Source organism: Palaemon carinicauda, chromosome 1 (genome assembly GCF_036898095.1).
Source record: "Palaemon carinicauda isolate YSFRI2023 chromosome 1, ASM3689809v2, whole genome shotgun sequence".
NCBI classification, from domain to species: domain Eukaryota; kingdom Metazoa; phylum Arthropoda; class Malacostraca; order Decapoda; family Palaemonidae; genus Palaemon; species Palaemon carinicauda.
The window spans coordinates 227,871,058-227,893,056 of NC_090725.1; the positions used below are offsets into that span (position 1 = coordinate 227,871,058).

The following is a 21,999-nucleotide window of genomic DNA, read 5'->3' on the forward strand; positions in this document are numbered from 1 at the left end:
TCATGCACATGGTAGCCAAACAATCCACCAAGACTTTCCACAACTGATAACCTATACAAGTTGCACCATTCTACGACAATTTCATAATACGTAATAACTTTGATAATTATGCAAATTACCTTAGAAGGGTAAACTCGGTCGCGCTCGACCCCGACGCGTCTCAGAAATCGGGGAAGGAGTACAGCTACAGCAATGCACATCTGGACACTACTAGAGCGTGTAGGCGAGACACCTACTGCAGGTCGATCACCCACAAATTCAGTCACGGGGGTGAGTCACGTGAGAAAAACCTCTTTTTTTTTGACGCTCGGGGTCGCGGACGACCCACCGGACCGTTCCAGGGTTAATGGTTCATTACTTCTCATTTAGTTTATTTATTTGTGTTTCCCTTCCTCACTGGGCTATTTTTTCCTGTTGTACCCCTTGGGATTATAGCATCTTGCTTTTCCTACTAGGGTTGTAGCTTAGCTATTAATAATAGTACTGTAATTATAATTACAATATTAAGCCTCCATTTAAAGAACAAGGGTTTGTATTCATTTAGGAACAATTGCAAATTTTTTAAGTAATTTGTATTTTTGCTAATTATACAAGTTAGAGTCCTTAAGTTATACTTTGTGCCTCATCCACCCTGCAAGCCCTAGGTGAAGGGAAGGTCAAAGTGGCTGCTCTATAAGCTAATGTGGCGGGTTCTCTCTGCTACCTACCATCGACACCGTGTTATAAAGTTTTAACAGCTTAGTTCCAGCTTCATTGAAATCATCTTTCTATTAAAGGATTCAGGGTTTGTAGAGTTAGGAAAAATGTAAATACTTTAAAAGTCTGCGATTATTTTAATCATGTTATTCACTTCATTTAATCTTGAACATAGAGCATATGCTTTTAAATACTGTAGTCCATTGTGATAGTTATTATTGTTTGTTGAATTATTATAATCCATGGCAAAGATTCTATAGATAAGTACTAATTTTATCTTTAATGCAGATCTGTATCACCAACGGAACCTGATCTATCTACTCAAACTCCTGTTACTGTAGCATCTAAAGTATCAGTTGGAGAGGGAAAAGAGGGATTCATAAGTAAGTACAGTAGTACTGTATGGAGTATTTATAAAATACCTTTAGTGTATTGTATGTAAAGCTTCTGTGTTCCAACACAGAGTACTTACCTAGAACTACTTTCTTAGGAGGAGTTACTGGTAACTCTTTCCCAACCGACCAGAATTTTGTGTAGTTTACCCCATTCCCATTTCCTATGGGTGACCTCAGGCGGAGTGATACGCGCCCTGAGGCGACCTGGGATCGGAGAGCGTGCTAGCTCAGGTCGTGCTCCTCAGTAAGTTTCTGGTCGCGACGTGATTCACATCTCGCCGCACTCTCTCTTACCCAGTGCGACCCTTAGTGTCCCCGACCCTTTGTGTACACCACGTGGTACCTGTGTCCGTATCCTTACCCCTTTCCTCTGTGTCCCTGTGTCTCTTGGTGTGTTAGTGTTTCATTATGGAGCATCCCCACCGTTGCCCTGGGCCTGTGGCCGGTAAGTCTTGTGGGGCTTTCCTTTCGAAGCCTGAGGTTGACCCAAACTCACGCTGTTCGTCATGTAGGGGCAAGGTATGCTCCCCTACCGCCACGTGTTCGGAGTGCGAGTCCTGGGGCGAAATCCAGTGGGCCCTTTATGGGACAAAGAAGAAGAAGTCGGCCAAGAAATCGCCCAAGAAAACTAACGCATCTTCTGCTTTGGTGTCCCCAGATGCCTCGTCGGAACGTGGCTCCCTTCCATCTTCCCCTACCCAGAGTAGGGGACGAGGTAAGTCCGTTGCGGGGAAGCGGCCCATTGTCCTTCCCCAGGAGTCTGAATTACCTGTGGGGGAAGCTGCTGATGTGATACAGGCATGTGGGGGGGGCCTGAGGGAGGTGCGGGAGTGTGTGTGGGAGACGAGGTCCTGGTGCCCGCAGGGCCCGTCTCTACTGAAGACCCTATGTGGGGGAGGTAGTACCTCTTCCCCTGCATCTTGGGTATGTGTTTCAGGTACTTCGGCCGCCGGGGGGGATGCTGAGAAAGGTCATTCGTCGCATTCGGACCCCGCCTTTTGGGATCTCCTTAGAACACCCTGCAGGTCACCCTTCAGGCTAGAAGAGTTTGACCATTGGCTCGCCCGGGAGAAGGTCCCTCAGTCCCGCCCGTCGTCCTGCAGCCTGCAGCACCAGAAATTCGTCATGGAGTCCCCCCTGCGGAATTGGACGTCTCAGGTGGTTCAGCTGTTTCCCTCTCCTCCTCGTCGTCTTCCTCATCCACGGATTCATCGTCATCAGCGGACGAAACCAGGTCCTCAAGGAGGAAACGTGAGAGGTCCCAGAAAAAGAAGAAGTCCCGCTCCCGTTCAAGACAGAATAAGGAGGAGTCCAGACCATCTAAGAAGAAGGCTAAGAGGAGTAAGTCGAGGGATTGGGTGAACATCACGGTGCCCCGGAGCGAGCTGTTTAAGGTCACCACAGCCGCAGCCGCTTCCGGGTGGCTCCCTAGAGCCTCGTCCTCACCGTCTCGCCCTGCCTTCTCCTCCTACGGATCAGAACCCCACCAAGGGAGATCTATCCAAGCTCCCCGTGATGCGCCTAAGTCGACGAAGGCCTCCGCTGCATCCACTCTGCGGAGGGAGGCGCTCCATCAGGTGGAAGGCGTAGCGCCAGCCACGGGCTCCTTGGCTGACTTCATTAAGCTCCAAGGGCTCCCTACGGCCAGGGATATCCCCACAGATGCGAGAAACCCCGTAGGGCAAGGTAATCCCATGACGGATAGCTTCGCCTCTGCGGGTCCGCCCGTGAAACGGGCAGGCCCGTCCAACGTTACCCCCCCCACCGTCACCGATGATACTCGTGCGAAGGGACTGGTGACGGAGGCCCTGGTTGAGGGAGGAGAGTGCTCATCCAATGACATCTCCTATCGAAAGGTGTTGGCCCTCATAAGGTGGTACCATCGGCTGGATGAGCCCATGCCCACCACAGAACAGACCTGGCTCTCCGGACTTAGCAGTCTGGTGGAGAATCCAATACAACAAAAGCCCTCCTTAGCCCTACCCTTAGCTCCTGATGTAAAGCTGGGTATGGAGCATATAGACAAATTCTTGGACGGCCTGGCAGATGCCCTTAGGAGTCAAAGTGCCTCGAAGCTGCTCCCAGGATTAAGGGCGCAGAAGAGATTTTACGTGCCTGAAGGTCGTCGGGGAGAACCCCCGCGCAACGGAGACAGCCATCACCATGTTGAACCAGGGTGCCGCTGAAGACAGAGCATCCACGGCCCCGTTGTGTTTTTCCCCTTCAGAGACCTCCATGATGGAGGACATGGCCCAGGACTTGGTTTACGTGTCCTCCTGGTTAGACTGGTGGGCCTGCATGTTGGTAGGCTTTCAGTTTTCTCATGATCTGTCCCTGCCAGAGAACCAAGCCTTATTGAGAGAGCTGATTAGCTCAGGGGGCAAAGCCCTAAAATTTTTATCTTACCAATCTCTCTCCCAGGCTACCAATTGGGTCCTGACGAGGAGAGATACAATTCTCAGCAAATTGGTGAGGAAACTCCCTGACCGGGAAGCGAGAAGGTTGAGAAATTCCTCGGTCTGGGACGAGGCAATCTTTTCCCTTAAGATAGGGGAAGAGACGATGGAAATGGTGAGGAAGATGAAGGACGTGGGAGACCATAGGCCTCCCCCAATGAGACGCCCACCACACAGGAGACCCTCCGTGGACGCCCCTCACCCTTCCCGTTCATCCCTGGCTGCGTCGAAGGAAGGTTGGGGGGCTCACCTACTCGACAAATCGACAAAGGGAAAATGGTCGAGCGAAGAAGCAAAGCACCACATAAACGTTCTAGAGATGATGGCGGTGCTGAGGGCGAGTCAAGAATTCGTTCATCTCCTCCGGGGGAACACAGTGGGGTTGATGTGCGACAACGCCACAGTAGTAGCCTACGTAAAGAAGAAAGGGGTTCTAAAGTCGAAAGAACTATGCGCATTATCGACAGAACTTCTAGAATGGGCTGCAGAAGAAGGGATCGAGTTCACAGCAAGGTTCATTCCGGGAAAGAAGAACGTCCTGGGAGACGGCCTCAGCAGAGTAGGCCAGGTAATAGGGTCAGAGTGGACTCTACACCCAAGGATAGCTCAGTCAGTCATACTGAAGTGGGGTTCCCCAGTAGTAGACCTTTTCGCCACACGTCTGAACGCCCAGCTCCCCGTGTTCTGTTCTCTAGTCCCAGATCCGTCAGCGGCGTTCGAGGACGCTTTCCAACACCCTTGGGACGGCCTCGATGTGTACGCCTTCCCCCCCTTCGGAATGATACGGCAAGTCCTCAACAGAGTAAGAACAACCACCAACCTTCAGATGACTTTGGTCGCGCCTTGGTGGCCGGAGAGAGAGTGGTTCGCAGACCTAAAAGAACTGGCCCTTCTTCCTCCTTGGCTGCTCCCGGACAGGCCAGACCTTCTACATGAGCCCCACTTCCAAAGGTTTCACGAAAACCCTCGGTCCCTCCGCCTTCACGCGTGGAGGTTATCGAGCGGCTTCTGAAGAAAGATGGATACTCATTGAGGACCGCGGCTAGGATGTCGGATTACTTAAGGCGTTCCTCTATCGCAGTCTACCAAGTGAAATGGGCAGTCTTCTCGAAATGGTGCGCTTCCCGGAATATCAAACCCTTGGGGGCCTCGATCCACGATGTAGCGGACTTCCTGGTGTATCTCAGAAACGATATGGGCTCTTCCATTCCAGCAATAAAAGGAGTGCGGGCAGCATTAGGTCAAGTCTTCCTCCTTAAGGGCATTGACTTGGGAGCCTCCCGTCATATCTCGATGCTCATCAGGAGCTTTGAGCAGTCATGCCCCCCACAAGAAGTGAGGGTACCTCAGTGGGACCTAGCCATAGTACTCAAAGCCCTGTCAGAACCGCCCTTCGAGCCCCTCAAGGACATCCTGGATAAGGAGCTCACCCTCAAAACGGTCTTCCTCTTAGCCCTGGCTTCGGCAAAGAGGGTTAGTGAGTTACACGGATTATCGTACGAGGTCTCACACTCAAAAGGGTGGCGTGAGGCTTCGTTTAAGTTCGTCCCTAACTTTGTGGCCAAAACACAGAACCCGGCTTGTTGGGATCCTCGGTTCGAGGGCTTTTCGGTCCCAGCGATCCCTCGGTCAGACAATCCTAAAGACTTACTCTTATGCCCGGTCAGAGCAGTAAGAAAATACCTTGAAAGGACGTCCAGACTCCGACCTGAGATCAAGAGTTTATTTATTTCGACCGGTCGGGTGAAGAAACCAGTCTCCAAGAACTCAATCTCCTTCTGGTTGCGACAGGTGATCAAGAGAGCTTACGATGCTTCGAGAACCCCTCTCCCAGGCAGGCCAAGGCCTCATGATATTAGGGGTCTAAGCACCTCCCTAGCGTTTGAGAAGAACATGGCCGTGGGCCAAATCCTGAAAGCGGGTACCTGGTCCAGACAGTCCACTTTCACGGTGCATTACCTGAAGGACTCTTTTTGGAAATCCTTGGATGGGTTCGCCCTTGGCCCAGTCATATTGGCCCTGCAAAAGATTTAAGGTCATGGCCCCAGGGAAACGGGGGGCGGTAAGCCAAGAGACACACGTTCATCCCTTACCTTTCCCCTAATCATCCTTCCCCTGGCCCTTAATCCCCTGCATGGGCGTGACTCAAGAGGCTCTGGCGGCCAGGATATACGTCTTCAGCAAGAAATACGTCTCAGAAGTATTGGTACAGAGGTAAGCCACTTAGACACCAAGTTAGTTTTTTGGGTAGTTTCCCCAATTTTCATTCAGTTTTCTAGTAGGGGTCATCAGAACCTAGTCCCCTATCTAGGTTCCTTTTTGTCCACTCGTGCTTCCAACCTTCGGGCCCTAGTCCCTGCAGGACACTCCCACCTCCTAAAGTTTAAGTCTCCTAAGAAAGTAGTTCTAGTTAAGTACTCTGTGTTGGAACAAATCACAAATTTTTAAGTAATTTGTATTTTTCCTAACATACTTGCCTAGAACTACCTTCGGGTTATGGCCCGCCCATCCTTCCCCGAGGGTCCTGCAGGATTGAGGAGAACCCTTTTTTCGACGAAACTTACTGAGGAGCACGACCTGAGCTAGCACGCTCTCCGACCCCGGGTCGCCTCAGGGCGCGTATCACTGCGCCTGAGGTCACCCATAGAAAATGGGAATGGGATAAACTACACAAAATTCTGGTCGGTTGGGAAAGAGTTACCAGTAACTCCTCCTAAGAAAGTAGTTCTAGGTAAGTATGTTAGGAAAAATACAAATTACTTAAAAATTTGTGATTTTTATGGTTAATTACTAAACAAACTATAAAACCTATGGTTTGAACTGAGAGACTGAAATATGGAATTGTTCAGGCACGAATACGAACCCTTTTGGTCTTTACAGTGGATATTATATCGGTGAATGCTGAAAACTAGCCAAGAGACTTTTTAGCGAAGTTTAACTACCCACTGCTAGTAGGGTTGTTAGACTAATCATCCCTCTCACACACACTAGTGAAATGCCTTCACTTTTTATTTTTGCTTGGTAGTGAATAGACATTAGATCTCTATCTCCTGATAACCCTTATAAACTGGGCTTTTACTTGACATTGTTTTTGCTCATTTGTACACTGTTGTAGGGCAAATGAGTAGAGTAATGATTAACTGACCCTCGGACAACCCGGAAGTGCGGACATTGTTGCTTTCTTTAATGAAGCAGCAGCGCCCTTCACCAGGGGAGTTTCTCTTGTTGCCACAACACTTGCCTCCCCAGGAGAAGACTTGGTCTCTCCGAGTAGTCTCAGCTCCTTCTCTCATTCGTGCTACTTCTTCAGTTAGACAAGAGCAGCTGCTGTCGAGTATGACTCGTGGTTTCCCGTTGGGCTATCCTTTCGAGGAGAACCCGGAAACTGACCAGTCATGTTTAATAGCTCGTACTTACGATGCCCGCCCTAAGTCTGTCTTGAGTTATGTCGGCAGGCTAAGGGTATTTAAGTTTGCTACACTGAGCACCTTCAGCTGATGAACGCCCTTCACGTCCAGAAATACGACGCCCCTCTCCAGAGTAGTCTGCCGAAGCTTGCGGTCGTTGCTCATCGTGCCCCAGGGCCTAACGAGTCTCATTAGCTTTTCCCTTCTGGTTCTTTGCCACAAATGGTGATGCCTGCGGACCGCTTGCGGTCGCCGCCTTTCCCATCTACGAGTCCTGTAGGCGATAACCCTTCAGGGCTATTGCCTACGTAGATTACGCCTGCTTCGTGTCTGTTGGGCACAACAAAGCTCATGGAATTTTATGAGGCCAGGCCCTTCGTGACCTGTGCTTCGGGTTTCTGCCTCTCATTAGGAAGAACCTGCTGTTATATAAGTTCACCACAGCCTTATTCGTCTCCTTGTGAACAGATAACTCCTCTGGTAGGAGGGCAAATGGGAGAGAAGACAAGCTTGGCGTTGCCTCAAGTACACGCTACCTCGGTATTCCGTACTTGCCATCTACAACTACAGCCAATGCTCGCCTTGCAATGTTCTACAGCACTCGCCAGCGTACCTCTCGCCAATGTTAGCCAAAGTTCAGATTGCTATTGCTCACCGTACCTGTGTTTGCCTCGCCAATGTTCTACAGCTCTCAGCATTTACTAGCATGCATCTTGCTATTGCTCACCTTACCAGCAGTCGCCTCGCGAATGTTCACCAGCATTTGCCTTGCCATTCCTCACCTTACTAAGTTTGCCTCTCTAATGTTCTACAACTCTCAGCATTTACTAGCCTGCATCTTGCTATTGCTCACCTCACCAGTAATCGCCTCGCCGATGTTCATCAGCATTCGCCTTGCTATTGCTCACTTCACCAGCGCTTGCCTCGCCAATGTTCGCCAACATTCATCTTACTATTGCTCACCTTACCAGCATTCGCCTTGCCAACGTTCGAGTTGCTATTGCTCACTTAACCAGTGTTCGCCCCGCCAATGTTCGGCAGCACTCGTCAGCCTTTGCCCTGCTGTTACTCACCCATACAGCACTTGCCAGTGCTCACTTCACCAAATAAGTTTGCAAGACTTTACTTAACCTCTTCGAATTGTTGACGTTGGTATATGTCAAAATATGCCTGGTAATATGCACGGTGACGTCGGGATAACGTCATCTTCATTATTATCATTATAATTATTATTATTATTGTTATTATTATTATTATTTAATTTTTATAAGCTACAAAAGAGTATAGCACATAGTTACATATCACACAAGTTCATATTGAGGGAAATTTTACTAAAAAATCTTTCCTCCCTAATATTAGCCCCTCCTTTTCCTGTCTTCAGCCATCCAAGTTTTTTGGGATTTTAGCCTTTATTTCTGAATATGTAAGAGCTATTTTAGTCTTTTTATGTGACTATAAAATAATCACACCACTTTCTCTAGCCAGTTGCGACATTCCCTACCTTAGGTATTACTCAACCCCCATCCTTGACACCCCCAATTGGGAGACTGTCATCCTACCACCAACCAAATTACTTACAATTCTAGTCCTTATTCATGATTATATAAGGCCTTATTTTAGTGTATTCACATCTAAACTCATCACCAACCAAAAATACTTGCGATTCCAGTCCTTATTCAGGGTTATGTAAGGTCTATTTTATTGTTTTCCAATGTTGTCACTGGTTCAAATCACAGAAGCTTTCGATGTCAAAGCTAACTATATTATAATTATTTTTTAGTCTAAAATTTTTTATAGTATTAAAAAATTCATATGAATTTTCCAAGGTGTATTCATTCTTTGCCCATTCTTCTATGTTAGGAATCATAAATTTTGCTAAATTAAAATTTGGTGTATTGATCGACGATAACACTGGTCTTAAAGGAATATTCTCTCTATGTATTTTTGGCAAACCATATAAGATACCAGGATTGCGACCCGAAGCGTATAAATGTTTATATTCTTCATCTGTTATATGTTTATCTTTTTTAAGATAACTTAGTAGTCTGTTAACATTGTCTTCTAGGAGAAGAGTATTTTTTAATGTTTTTTTTTTTTGCTTCTTTTCAAACTGCAATTAATTGTTAAGAATATTCATCATTTTCTCTACATAATCACTTTTATTCATGATGGTAATACCTTTCCCTTTGTCTGGTTTAGAAAATATAATGTCTGTTTTCACTTAGATTTCTTAGTATTTTTATGTCATTTCAATCAAACAATGGTACCTTGATTTCTTTCTTGTATTCTTCTAATATATTACTGAATAGGTCTTGCATTTGTTTATAGACAGTTTTTTTATCAGAACAGTTATCATTGTTCAGTTTGTTTACTTTATTTGCAAATATTTCCATACTTACTTTCATTTTGATACGATCGAGTTTTGGTTTGAGGCAATGGTCAAGTCCAAAGGATAACAGGTATTTTTCTCTTTTTTTTAGTTGGTAGTTAGTTTAAGCTGTACACGACTTTATTGCCATTACACGATGATGATTTATAGAAACCGCTTAGTTTAAACAGTTTATTTAAGCATGGGTTAGACACACTTTGTTTTTATAAAGTTCACAGTCCTCATGGATCCAATGTAAAATATGGTTAAAATCTAAAAATGAAATGTGTGTCTTTTAAAAAGGTTTGTGTTTGTGCAGGAACAATTGATTTTCAGGACATGAAAATTGGCAACCTATGCTATCTGTACCGAACATATCCCAGCAATCTTAAAATTGAACAGATTACAGTAATGGGAATCTCTGTAGTTGAAGTTTTAAACTTTTTAAGAGCTAGTTGATATTGGCCATTGGATACATTTGATAGAGGTATTATAGTTGTACAGTAGATAGGAGTAACTAGTAGGATTCATCTTCAGCCACCATCCTCATATTTTTATTCAATACATAGTTGCTAATCTGCCTCACAGACAGCAGTAGCAGTGTTATGTCATTATGGAACATTAGTTTTCCATTAGAAGGCAACATTTAGCATTTAGGCAGGTGTTTATTACAGAAAAGATAATAGGCATCCTACATATTTCCACCTTATGAATCTTCAAATGAATACAACAGGCTTAAGTTTCACTGCAGTATGTGCTCCTTTGGTAGCAATTTAGTTAGTAATAGTTGATGATTTGTACAATAAAAGAAAATAATGCAGTTTATTTAGTGATTTCAGTTTTAATCATCACTGATTAGCTCGGTTTGCTGAACATTGAATCAATTACAGTATTGTATGGATATGCAAGATCAAAACTGTACTTGGTAGGGAGACCTCAACTGAGAGTAGGATTCAAGAATTCTTTCCTGTAATGTGTTAATTAACATGATCAGAAGTTAATCATGCCTCTCTTGCTGTTAATATAATGAAAAAGAGTTTTGAATTTTTTCACTTTGAACTGTTTAAATTAATGTATGTTTTTATTTTTACCATGTACAGTATGAAAGTGAATTACTTGCTACTACTTTTGTTTTGGCAGAATGCTTAGCGACTTGTAAGCAAGAATTGAATTGTCTAGTAGCTATGAAGAGAGAAGAACACCTTGAATGCCTGAAAAAGCGCCGCGTCTTAGAGACATTAGCGTGGGATACTCGGTTACCACCACCTGGATGGAAACCTCGAGGCCATTTGATCGCTCACTTGCACGAACATCGAGGTGCTGTCAATAGGTTAGTGTATTAGTTAGAATTCATCACTTGAAATTTGATTTCATTGTAAATTGTCTGAACTATATTTAACTGATTTTATTGTAAATAAAATTATTGAAAATATTCTTGACTTGAAGATTATAAGATCAGTACTTAATGTATCACTGTATCCTTAGTTGAAAATATCATCTTTGATGTGTGTACAGAACTTCATTAATCCTCATTGTATGCCTCTGTGATAGTTGTAATTTTCTTCATAAATTTTGGATACATTTTTCTTCAGGCTTGTTGCGATGGGGGATACGTCTATATATGCCAGCTGTTCGTCTGATGGTACCGTTAAAGTGTGGGACTGTAATCGCATTGAAAGAAAATTTTCCATAAATAGGTGAGCATTATTTTCTTAATATTTTAAGGAAAGGTGCTGAAAATCTGAACCATTCCTTAATATTTTAAGGAAAGGTGCTGAAAATCTGAACCATTCCACTTTCTATAATTTTTTTCAGAATTGAAATTGAAAAATCTTTGAGTAAGTCTACTGTATGCAGTACCAGGTTATTCTGTATTGTCATAATGGCTTTTTACTCCTTGTATTTGATGTTGTCTTAGTATATGATTTAATGCTGAAAGGATTTTTTTTCCTATGGTACAGTATGAAACTTATGTTTTTATATTATAACCAGCCATTACATGTTAACATTAAGTTGTTCCGACACAGAGACTTACCTCGAAACACTTTCTAGGAGATTACTGGTAACTCCTCTCCGACGACCAGATTTTTACGTAGTTTCCCCCTACTTCCATGTTCTATACTGTCCTGAATAACGGGAAATAACATGACCTGGGGGCATTGCCCGAGAAGGTCGCGCGTCTTTGAGAAGCCCTCGCCAGTAAGTTTTCTGGTCGGTTCGTGAACACACGTGCTTCACGAAGCTCCTCATACTCCGTGTGATTCCCTTTGTGTTTGGTTCCACGTGCTTCCCACGTGATCGGGATCTCTTAGTGTGTGTTTAGTGCTTTCACTATGTGCTTTTGATTTCGCTCCCTTGTGTTTTCCTAGTGTTTTAGTGCTTTTCCTTTGTGGCTTGCTTGTGTCTACGGCCCTTTGTGTTGCGTTATGGAACACGTTCGTCGTTGTCCTGGGCCTAGGGCCGGTAGATCATGCGGGGCTTTTCTGTCTAAGCCCGATGTTGACCCGCATACGTTGTGTACCTCGTGTAGGGGTAAAGCTTGTTCGCCGTCGGATAAGTGTTCCGAATGTGCCGATTGGCCCGAGGTCCAGTGGATAAAATTCCGTACCAAAAAGAAGAAGGCATCGAAGAAGTCCCCTAGGAAGACTAGCGTTTCTTCCCCTGCGACTTCAGCAGGAGAAGGGTCAGGTAGGGTACATCCGCCTTCCCCTACCCAAAGTAAGGGGCGAGGTAAGTCCAGGGAGAACAAGCAGTTGGCTCCTCTTTCCCAAGAGAGGGAATTTGTGGGCGGTCTTTCGTTGGCCAAGGCAATTCAGGCGACCGTAAGTGAGTGTAGTGGGGGTCCGGGGGACGTGGCTCTCTCTCATAAGGGCCACGTCTCGTCGGGGGACCCCATGTGGTCTTATAGTGTCCCTTTTTCTTCGTCAGGTTCCTGGGTGAAAGTTCCAGGGGCATCAGCGACGGGTGGTGGCGTCGGCAGAGAGGAGTCCCCGCAAGAAGATCCATTGGCTTGGGACGTGCCGAGGACTCCGATGAGGTCCCCACTGGACATGGAGGAAGGCCTTGGCGAGGCCTTCCCCGGTTTGGCGGGCCCGTCGGGATGGTTGCCGCCGAAGACTTCGCTACAGGAGAGTCTCCCCATTCCTTCTCCGTCAGGGGTACGGCGTAGCCCCAAGAAAACGCAGTCACGTGCTAGGTCCCGATACGGGGGTCAGTCTTTCTCGTCAGGACGTGACTTCGGATTCGTCAAGCAGTGAACGGAGGAGACGACAGAGGAGGAAACGAGATCGGTCGGTGCGGAGGAACTCCCCTTTGCGGTCTCCCACAAGATCTCGGGACAGGGTGAGTCCCAGTTCCCCTCCTCCCAAAAGCAGGAGAACAACCCCCCCAGTAGGGACGTGGAAACGAGGTCGGTCTGTGCGGAGGAACTCCCCTTCGCGGTCTCCCACAGGATCTCGGGACAGGATGAGTCCCCGTTCCCCTACACCCAAAAGCAGGAGACCAGTCTCTCCGAAAGGGACGTGGGTGTTCGTCCCAGGGAACAACTTTAAAGACTTTTCCAAGCCTATTGGTTCGACACATGAGCGGGCAGGAGACAGTCCCCCTAGAAGTACCTCCACGTGCCGCGTCAGGGAATCACCAGATGAGCGAAGGGCTACATCTTGCAGGCCTAAGACCTGTCCTGGAGACATTTATCCCGCCCAGCGCAGGGGGCCGTCGTCTAGGCCAGGCAGCCTCGACAGGTCTCCCCATCGAGACCCCAGAAGGGGAAGGATACCTCCGTCGAACTATCTCACGGAGGACACCGTTTCACCGAAAAAGGCCACGAAGAGGAGAGAGACGGCGGACGTCGAAGGTAAAGGGAACCGTGGACCCCGCCATCACGGCAGAGACCGAGATCACGATTCGCCCCGTCGGTCGGAAGGAGGGGAGGGCGAGTCGGCGGTGACGGAGGACTCAGCGTACAGGAGAGTCCTTGCCTTAATTAGGGGTTATAACAACCTTATAGAACCCGCCACTGAAGAGGAAGAACCCTGGACTTCAGGCCTGAACAAGTTCATAGCTGTCACCGCCCAGAAAAAGTCCTCTCTCTCTCTTCCCGAGGCCAGTAACGTGGGGATTGGAAAGACTCACATTGATAAGGTCATATCCCGCAATAGCGACTCCTGCAGGGGTCACAGCTCAGCAAAGCTCCTACAGGGTTTGAAGTCGCAAACGAAATACTACTCTTTAGAAAATAGGCCGACCGGTGCGTGCAAGACCGAGGAAACCATAGACATCCTGTGCCAGGGCATCTCCGACGGGAGGGCATCGGCAGCATCTACCTTCTTCTCCCCTTCCGAGTCGGCAATGATGGAGGAGATGTCCAAGGACTTAATGTGGCCTCCTGGCTGGATTGGTGGGCCACCACCCTAGTAGGCACCCAGATTCCTACAGACTCCATGGAACCTGCAAAACGGGAGGCTCTGAATGAGTTGCTGGGGTCAGGTAGCCGCGCCCTTAAATTCCTGACCTTTCAGTCTTTGGCTCTCTCCGCAAACTGGATTCTCCGGAGAAGAGACGCCCTAGTCAAGAACCTTCCCATTAAGATTCCTGACAGGGAAGCGAAAGCCTTGAAGACCTGCTCCGTCTGGGGGGAGCAGCTTATTCCGACGAAGAAGGCGGAAGAGGTCGTGGAGAAGTTGGCCAAAAAGAGGGAGCTACCTACCCTGAAGCCACAGACGGCACGCCGCCCCATCTTCAGGAAGCCAGTGACAGAAGCACCCATGGCCGCGCGTACCACACCAACTCAAGGAAGGAGGGAACCCTCGTCAGGACAGTGGTCTTCCTCTGTGGTTCCCCCCCCGAAGAGGTTCATCTTCTAACCCCCCAACGTATAGGTCTTCTTTCTACTCCTCCAGGAGGGGGAGAACAGGCCGTTCCTCCCGTAGGAGATAAGATGGGAGGCCCCCCTCCCCTGCCCAAGCCTCAGGTAGGGGGATGCCTCAGACTCACTTGGCAAGCATGGAAGCTCCACGGAGCAGATCCGTGGACAGTAACAGTACTAAAGGAGGGCTACAGGATCCCCTTCATGGAAGAGACACCCCCCCTAGTTCCAGCAACGCAGGCAGACTGGTTGGTGCCCAAGGACCTGGCGAAGAGGGCAGCGTTGGACGAAGAAGTCAAGACATTGCTGCAGAAGGGAGCTTTAGAAACAGTGACATTCCCGGGTCCGGGGTTCTACAGCCGCCTGTTCCTAGTGGAAAAAGCAACAGGAGGGTGGAGACCTGTAATAGACCTGTCAGCCCTCAACAGGTTTCTCAGGAAAGTGACCTTCAAAATGGACACTCCAAGAACGGTCATGGCATCCTTGAGAGAGGGCGACTCTATGATTTCTATAGACCTCAAGGACGCCTACTTCCAAGTGCCCATTCATCCGTCGAGCAGGAAGTTTCTCCGGGTCAAGTGGGGTACCCAGGTGTTACAATTCAAGGCCCTATGCTTCGGTCTTTCAACAGCCCCCCAGGTATTCACGAGGATCTTTACGACGGTCTCCATATGGGCCCACGAACGGGGCATTCGACTCATCAGATACCTGGACGACTGGTTACTCCTTTCATCCTCAAAGGAAGACTTGAAACAACAGGGCGAAGATCTTCTTCAATTGTGCAAGACCCTGGGCATCGTGGTCAACTTGGAGAAATCACAGCTAACCCCATCCAACAGGAGGACGTACCTGGGAATGGTCCTGGATTCGTTACAGGTCAAGGCATTCCCAACCACGGAAAGGCTGGACAACCTGGATCGAGTGCTCCGGCCCTTCCTTCTGGGTCGCCCCAGAAGAGCGCAGGATTGGCAAAGGTTGGTAGGGCACCTGGTGTCCCTAGAGAAGCTGGTACCTCACGGCAGACAGAACTTAAGGGTGGTTTAATGGAACCTGAAAGAACATTAGAACCAGAAAAGTTTCCCGGACATTGTGGTTCCTCTCCTTCAGGAGTCCAGGAAGGCCTTGGAATGGTGGCAGGATCGGTCGAACACCCTAAGGGGGATGCCACTGTCCTCCCAACCTCCGGAGGTCCTTCTCTTCACGGACGCATCGAAGGACGGGTGGGGAGCCCATCTCCGGGAAAAGACAGCAAAGGGGGCGTGGTCAGAGAGGGAGAAATCCCTACACATAAATATCCTGGAAATGAGAGCGGTCCAAGAAGCTTGCAACCACTTCGAGGAGGACATGAGAGGGCATTCGGTGGCCCTAATGTCAGACAATGCAACGGTGGTGGCTTACGTGAAGAAGGAGGGGGGACTGAGATCAAAAGAGTTGTGCGAACTAGCCCTTCAAATCCTAAAATGGGCGGAACAGAAGGACGTCATCCTGACGGCAAGGTTCATTCCAGGGAAGAACAACGTCCTAGCAGACGGCCTCAGCAGAGTGGGGCAAGTGGTAGCAACAGAATGGTCCCTACACCCACAAGTGGCAAGCTACATTATACAGATGTGGGGATCTCCGGTAATGGATCTGTTTGCAACAAGGTTGAACGCGCAACTCCCCATATTTTGTTCTCCCGTCCCAGATCCGAAGGCGGCAATGGAAGACGCCTTTCAGCACAAGTGGGACGGACTGGACGTGTACGCCTTCACCCCCTTCTCCCTGATAAGGCAGGTCCTCAACAGAGTAAGGGCAGCAACCAACCTAAGGATGACTTTGGTAGCGCCTTGGTGGCCGGAGAGAGAATGGTTCGCGGACCTAAGGAACCTCACCGTCCTACCTCCTTGGCCTCTACCCGACAGGTCAGACCTATTAAAACAGCCACACTTTCAGCGGTTTCACAGAAACCCGCAAGCCCTTCGTCTTCACGCCTGGAGATTATCCAGCGGCTCCTGAAGAAGCAAGGGTACTCCGGCAAGACAGCCAGGAGGATGTCGCTATACCTGAGGAAATCATCCACAGCCGTCTACCAGTCTAAGTGGGCGGTATTCGTGAAGTGGTGCAGGGACAAGAAGATAGAGCCCTTGGAAGCGTCAGTGCCCGTGATAGCCGACTTCATGGTTTATCTCAGGGACAAGTTAGACATGTAAGTTCCAGCGATCAAGGGAGTTCGGGCGGCTCTGGGTCAAGTCTTTCTTCTCAAGGGCATAGATCTCGGCTCCTCCAGGCATATCTCCATGCTTATCAGAGCGTTCGAACAATCATGCCCCCCTTCCGCCCCTAGAATCCCGAGTTGGGACTTAGCGCGAGTCCTAGATATGTTACGGAAACCACCATTCGAGCCTTTAAAGGACATTGATGACAAGAATCTCACGCTCAAGACGGTCTTCTTGCTAGCAGCATTAGCCTCGGCTAAGAGGGTGGGCGAGCTACACGGACTGTCATTCGAGGTGGAACACACTAGGGGATGGAAGGAAGTAACCTTTAAGTTTGTCACATCCTTAGTCGCAAAGACTCAGAACCCCTCGGTGTGGGATCCGAGGTTTGAGAGCTTTTCGATTCCGGCAATCCCGAATAAAGGAAACCCGGAGGACCTAAAATTATGCCCGGTCAGGATTATTAGGAAATACCTTAAGAGAACGGCAAACCTCCGCCCGTCTATCAAGAATCTCTTCGTCTCATGGGGAAAAATAAAGAAAAACATATCCAAAAATACGGTTTCGTTCTGGCTCAGGAAAGTGATCACGCAAGCCTACTTAAAACAAGGTCTTCCTACACCGGGGAAACACAGAGCTCACGATGTTCGGGGCATTAGCACCTCTCTAACGTTCGAAAAGAACATGTCAGTAGCGCAGGTTCTTCGAGCGGGAACTTGGTCCAACCAGTCGACCTTCACCGCACATTATCTCAAGGACTGTACGAGAAAGTCCCTAGACGGGTTTTCTATCGGGCCGGTCATCTCAGCCCTGCATTCGGTTTGACGGCTCAAGCCCCAGGCTCAATCGCGAAACATAAAGTATCTAGACACAAGGAGCCGAGTTCTATTTTCCCCCCTTTTCTAACTTTCTCGTACCGTCAGTCGTCATCAAGAAATATCGCTCATTACACAAGACGAAAATTCGCCATATCAGGCACAACGAAGATATTGCAGAAGGGTAAGTGTTATATCACACTTAATGAGTCTTTTACGTAGTTTTCCCTACTGTCCAATGGGGGTCAGGGCTTAAGGGCACTCCCCCCTCCTAAGGTGTAAGTCTCCTAGAAAGTGTTTCGAGGTAAGTCTCTGTGTCGGAACAAATCACAAATTTTAAGTAATTTGTATTTTTCCTAACAATACTTACCGAAGAAACACTTTCGGTTTAGGGCCCCCCCCCAACCGTCCCCACAGTGCCCCACTGACCTCGTGGTATTGTTCATTACATAAAACTTACTGGCGAGGGCTTCTCAAAGACGCGCGACCTTCTCGGGTAATGCCCCCAGGTCATGTTATTTCCCGTTATTCAGGACAGTATAGAACATGGAAATAGGGGGAAACTACGTAAAAATCTGGTCGTCGGAGAGGAGTTACCAGTAATCTCCTAGAAAGTGTTTCTTCGGTAAGTATTGTTAGGAAAAATACAAATTACTTAAAATTTGTGATTTTTACATAATCGCTTACTATTCCAGTTCAGCAAATAGGAATGTCATCTTTGAAGAACTTGGCTTTAGGTTGAATAATTAGAATGAAAAAAATACAGGACATTTATTCTCTTACAGTTTAAACCTTAATTGGTATTAATACAGTGGAACCTCTACATACGAATTTAATCCGTTCCAGAACCAACTTCGGATGTCGAAACTAATTTTCCCATAAGAATACATTGAAATAGGATTAATCTGTGGTTGAGCCCAAAAACCTATGATAACTTCTTAATAAACTACTACACATAATTTTCCCATGAGAATAATGCACACTAAATTAGATAATAGACATGTAAATAAAAAGAATTAGCAAAAAATGATAAATAAGAAACAGGTTTTTAGCGTCACTTTAACTTAGAAACTCCAGCGCAGGTGTTGTTAGTCTTGCTACGCAGAGAGGAGACGGACGGGCGGCGAGGAGGTAGAGAGGTTAACTACGATAAACGTACACTACCGTAACTTATTCTAACTTACACTAAGTGAACTTTAACATAACTTAGCTTATTTTTTTGTATTTTTATATATTATATTTTTTTTTACATTTTTTTTTTTTTTTTTTTTGATGATTACGTAATTTTAATCACTTTCACTCTCTACACTTAAAATTGACTGAATTTGTTTTGCTTTACTCTTTTCCGTTTTCTTTGTTTCACTTTCTTCCGCTTCACTCTTTGCCGTTTTCTTCTAATCACTTACATCCTCTTCATCACGAGTTCGCTTCTCAGTTTTTTTTAAAGAAATTATCGATAGATAATTGCTTGGTACGGCTTTTCAGAATGTTTCGAAAGTGAGTTAGGCAAACATCATCGAACTGCGAAACTACACGACAAACCTGCAATTTCTTTGGATGGTATTTGTCGATGAAGTCGACCACGTCTTGATATTTTCCTAACACCTCTTTTATATGCGCCGAACCTAACACATGTTCTACCTCCTCGCTCCCTTCCTCGTCATCACTCATGTGCTCCGACATAGCATGGAGTTCCTTGAGCTCATCCGTGGTAAGTTCGTCGTGATGTTCGGCGACGAGTTCCGTAACGTCATCTGCGTCGACCTCCAGACCCATGGACTTGCCAAGGGAGACGATTTCCTCTACGGCTTCCGCTGCACCCACCACGGGATCAAGTTCGGGGTCAAAACCTTCGAAATCTCGGGAAGAAACTGAATCATGCCACAGTTTCTTCCAGGTAGAATTGAGGGTCCGCCGAGTTAATCCCACCCAAGCCTGATCTATGATCTTCAAGCAGTGCACGATGTTGAAGTGGCCCCTCCAAAATTCACGCAAAGTTAAGTTGGTGCTTTGCGTGAAAAAGTGCTTGGTGTACAGCTTCTTAAAATTAGAGATGACTTGCTGGTCCATGGGCTGGAGGATAGAGGTGGTATTCGGTGGAAGATACAGCACCTTTATGAACTTAAATTCATCGAAGATATCATCTTCAAGGCCGGGGGGGGGGGGTGAGCGAGTGCATTGTCAAGACATAGCAGGCACTTTAAAGGCAATTTCTGTTCATGAAGATACTTCTTCACAGAAGGGCCGAAAACTTGGTTAAGCCATTGCACAAAGAATTGCCTAGTGCCCCAGGCCTTCGAGTTGGATCGCCAGAAAACATGAAGCTGATCCTTATCGACGTTGTGTGCCTTAAAGGCCCTAGGGTTCTCTGAATGGTAAACCAGTAAGGGCTTGACTTTAAAGTCCCCGCTAGCGTTGGCACATAGGGCAAGAGTCAACCGATCCTTCATTGGCTTATACCCAGGCAATTTTTTCTCTTCGGCGGTGATGTAGGTTCGACTCGGTATCTTCTTCCAAAACAACCCGGTTTCATCACAATTAAACACTTGCTGCTCTACGTAGCCTTCTTCCTGCACGATCTTTTCGAAGTTCTTGACAAAGTTAGCTGCAGCCTTTGTGTCCGCACTAGCAGCCTCTCCGTGGCGAACAACTGAATGAATCCCGGACCGTTTCTTAAATTTTTCGAACCAGCCACGAGATGCCTTGAAATCATCTGAGGAAGGCTCGGTTGAACTCTCCCCAGCATCACCCCCAGAGCTCTCCTCCTTCAAGTCCGTAAAGATGGCGTGCGCCTTCTCGCAGATGACGGTCTCGGTGATGGTGTCGCCAACGATCTCTCTGTCCTTAATCCACACTAGCAGAAGTCGTTCCATCTCTTCTATGATAGGGCTACGCCGTTTTGAAATTATGGTGATCCCCTTAGAAGGTTTCACTGCTTTTATAGCTTCCTTCTGTTTAAGGATTGTCGAGATTGTCGACATATTACGGTCATACTGTTTAGCAATTTCACTCACGCGGACACCACGCTCATGTTTTTCAATAATTTCCTGCTTAACTTCTAAAGAAAGCATTTCCTTCTTCCTTTTTTTCACCACTACCACTACCACTAGCAAAACTAAGCCTTTTAGGACCCATACTTTACGTAAATTACCGTTAAAGGATGCACGTAAAAAATCACGATTAAAACAGAGTTAATAGCAGAACGCACAGAGCACAACCGCAAGAAGCCGACGAGCACAGAGGACGGACCCAAGCCGCGCTAATTGAGGGTCCCTCCGAGGTCGAAGTGCTGCCTTCTATCGGCGGAAATAAAAAACACTTCAGGCGCTATGAGCACCGACTACGCGTACGAGTATTGTTTACTTCGGGTGTCGAAAAAAACATTCGGGTGTAGAGTAGGAACGTGTTCGAATTGTACTTCGCGTGTAGAAAAATTCGGATACAACCGGTACGACGAAAATTGCTTACTTCGTGTGTCGAAATAAAATTCGGGTGTAGAGTCAAAAATTTGCTCGAATTTTACTTCGGATGTTGGAAAAGTCGAATGTAGATACGTTCAGATGTAGAGGTTCCACTGTACTTCATTACACATTGATGTTAGAACTTTCAATATTTCTGTGAACCTTCCCTGATGTTCTTATTGCTTCTCTCTCAAAGCTTAGTTTATATCAATGTTTATCCATGAAAAACAAACATCTCATTAGATCAGTAAGCAGGTAAAGCCAAATTCTTTCGAACAGATTGTCTCTCCATCTATCTGTGTATAGAAATTTTGGATTGGTGGGACCGACCAAAGTTGACTTGTTTGCATCATCTCTAAACAAAAAGATTGAAGAATTTTGTTCACCAATTCCAGATATTTTAGCATGGAGGGTGGATGTCCTTTTACAGGACTGGTTGAATCTGGACCTATGCACCTTTCTAACATTTGTCATGATTCAATGGTGATGAATAAGTTCAGAGTCTACAAACAGCAAGATGAGTGGTGGGTCCATTTTGGCTTCAACAAGAATGGTTTACGAATTTGTGGCCTCTGTTTTTAAAGTGTCCGTGGAGGTTACTGTACAAATACAAAACCAATCTTCTCAGACAACTACTTTCGAGGGTGGTCCATCCAAGCTCGTATGTGCTACATTTAACCACTTGGAGACTGTCCACCATATTCTGAGAAACAAATGGTTTTTGTGGTCCTCTGTATAGTTTATACAGTTGGCCCCTGTCTACATGGGGTTTAGGTAACAGACAGACATGAAAATATACATAAAATTAGTGCCCAATGATGAGTCAACTCATAACCTTCTGACACGCAGACCATTTCATTCACACGGTCAACTAACACAATAGGTAACCCACGGTACTGTACTACATTGTTTTCATGTGGGTTCTATCACAGTGTTGTAGTTCATATTACTTTGCAAAGGTAATTGTACATTACAAACACAGCTTTCAATGCAAGGTAAGATGACTCAAAACACTTAAGTCATTGCCTCGCTACCCTATGTATAAGTAACAACAAAACACTGTTGTTCAGATCTAAAAACACTCACTGATACTGCTGAGTATATTACTGTAATACAGTATATGCATAGTACTAAACAGCTTAATTAGCTGCGGTGAAACAACATATCACTAATAAGTGATCACTGTCTTCACTAGATCGCCTCACAACCGTACCAGCTCGTCACCAAACATGTAGCCTGTATCTACTATACAGCATAGTACCGTCAGACCTCATTAATCGTGGTTTCTTTCTTCGCGGTTTCGTTTTTTCACGGCCAAGGAGGAAAAAGAAAATTCTTT

The 21,999-nt window shown here is 46.7% G+C and overlaps 1 protein-coding gene across 4 annotated transcripts in view; it reads left to right on the top strand.

Moving 5' to 3' along the window:
• The window catches only part of Vps15 (vacuolar protein sorting 15), a 796,097-nt gene that overhangs the window by 743,819 nt on the left and 30,279 nt on the right, over nt 1-21,999 (top strand). For all 4 annotated transcript variants that reach the window (XM_068387739.1, XM_068387743.1, XM_068387753.1 and 1 more), the window contains 3 exons: nt 985-1,079; nt 10,463-10,652; nt 10,915-11,019. In XM_068387739.1, the coding sequence (XP_068243840.1) occupies nt 985-1,079; nt 10,463-10,652; nt 10,915-11,019 (390 nt within the window). The remainder of the gene's footprint in view (nt 1-984; nt 1,080-10,462; nt 10,653-10,914; nt 11,020-21,999) is intronic.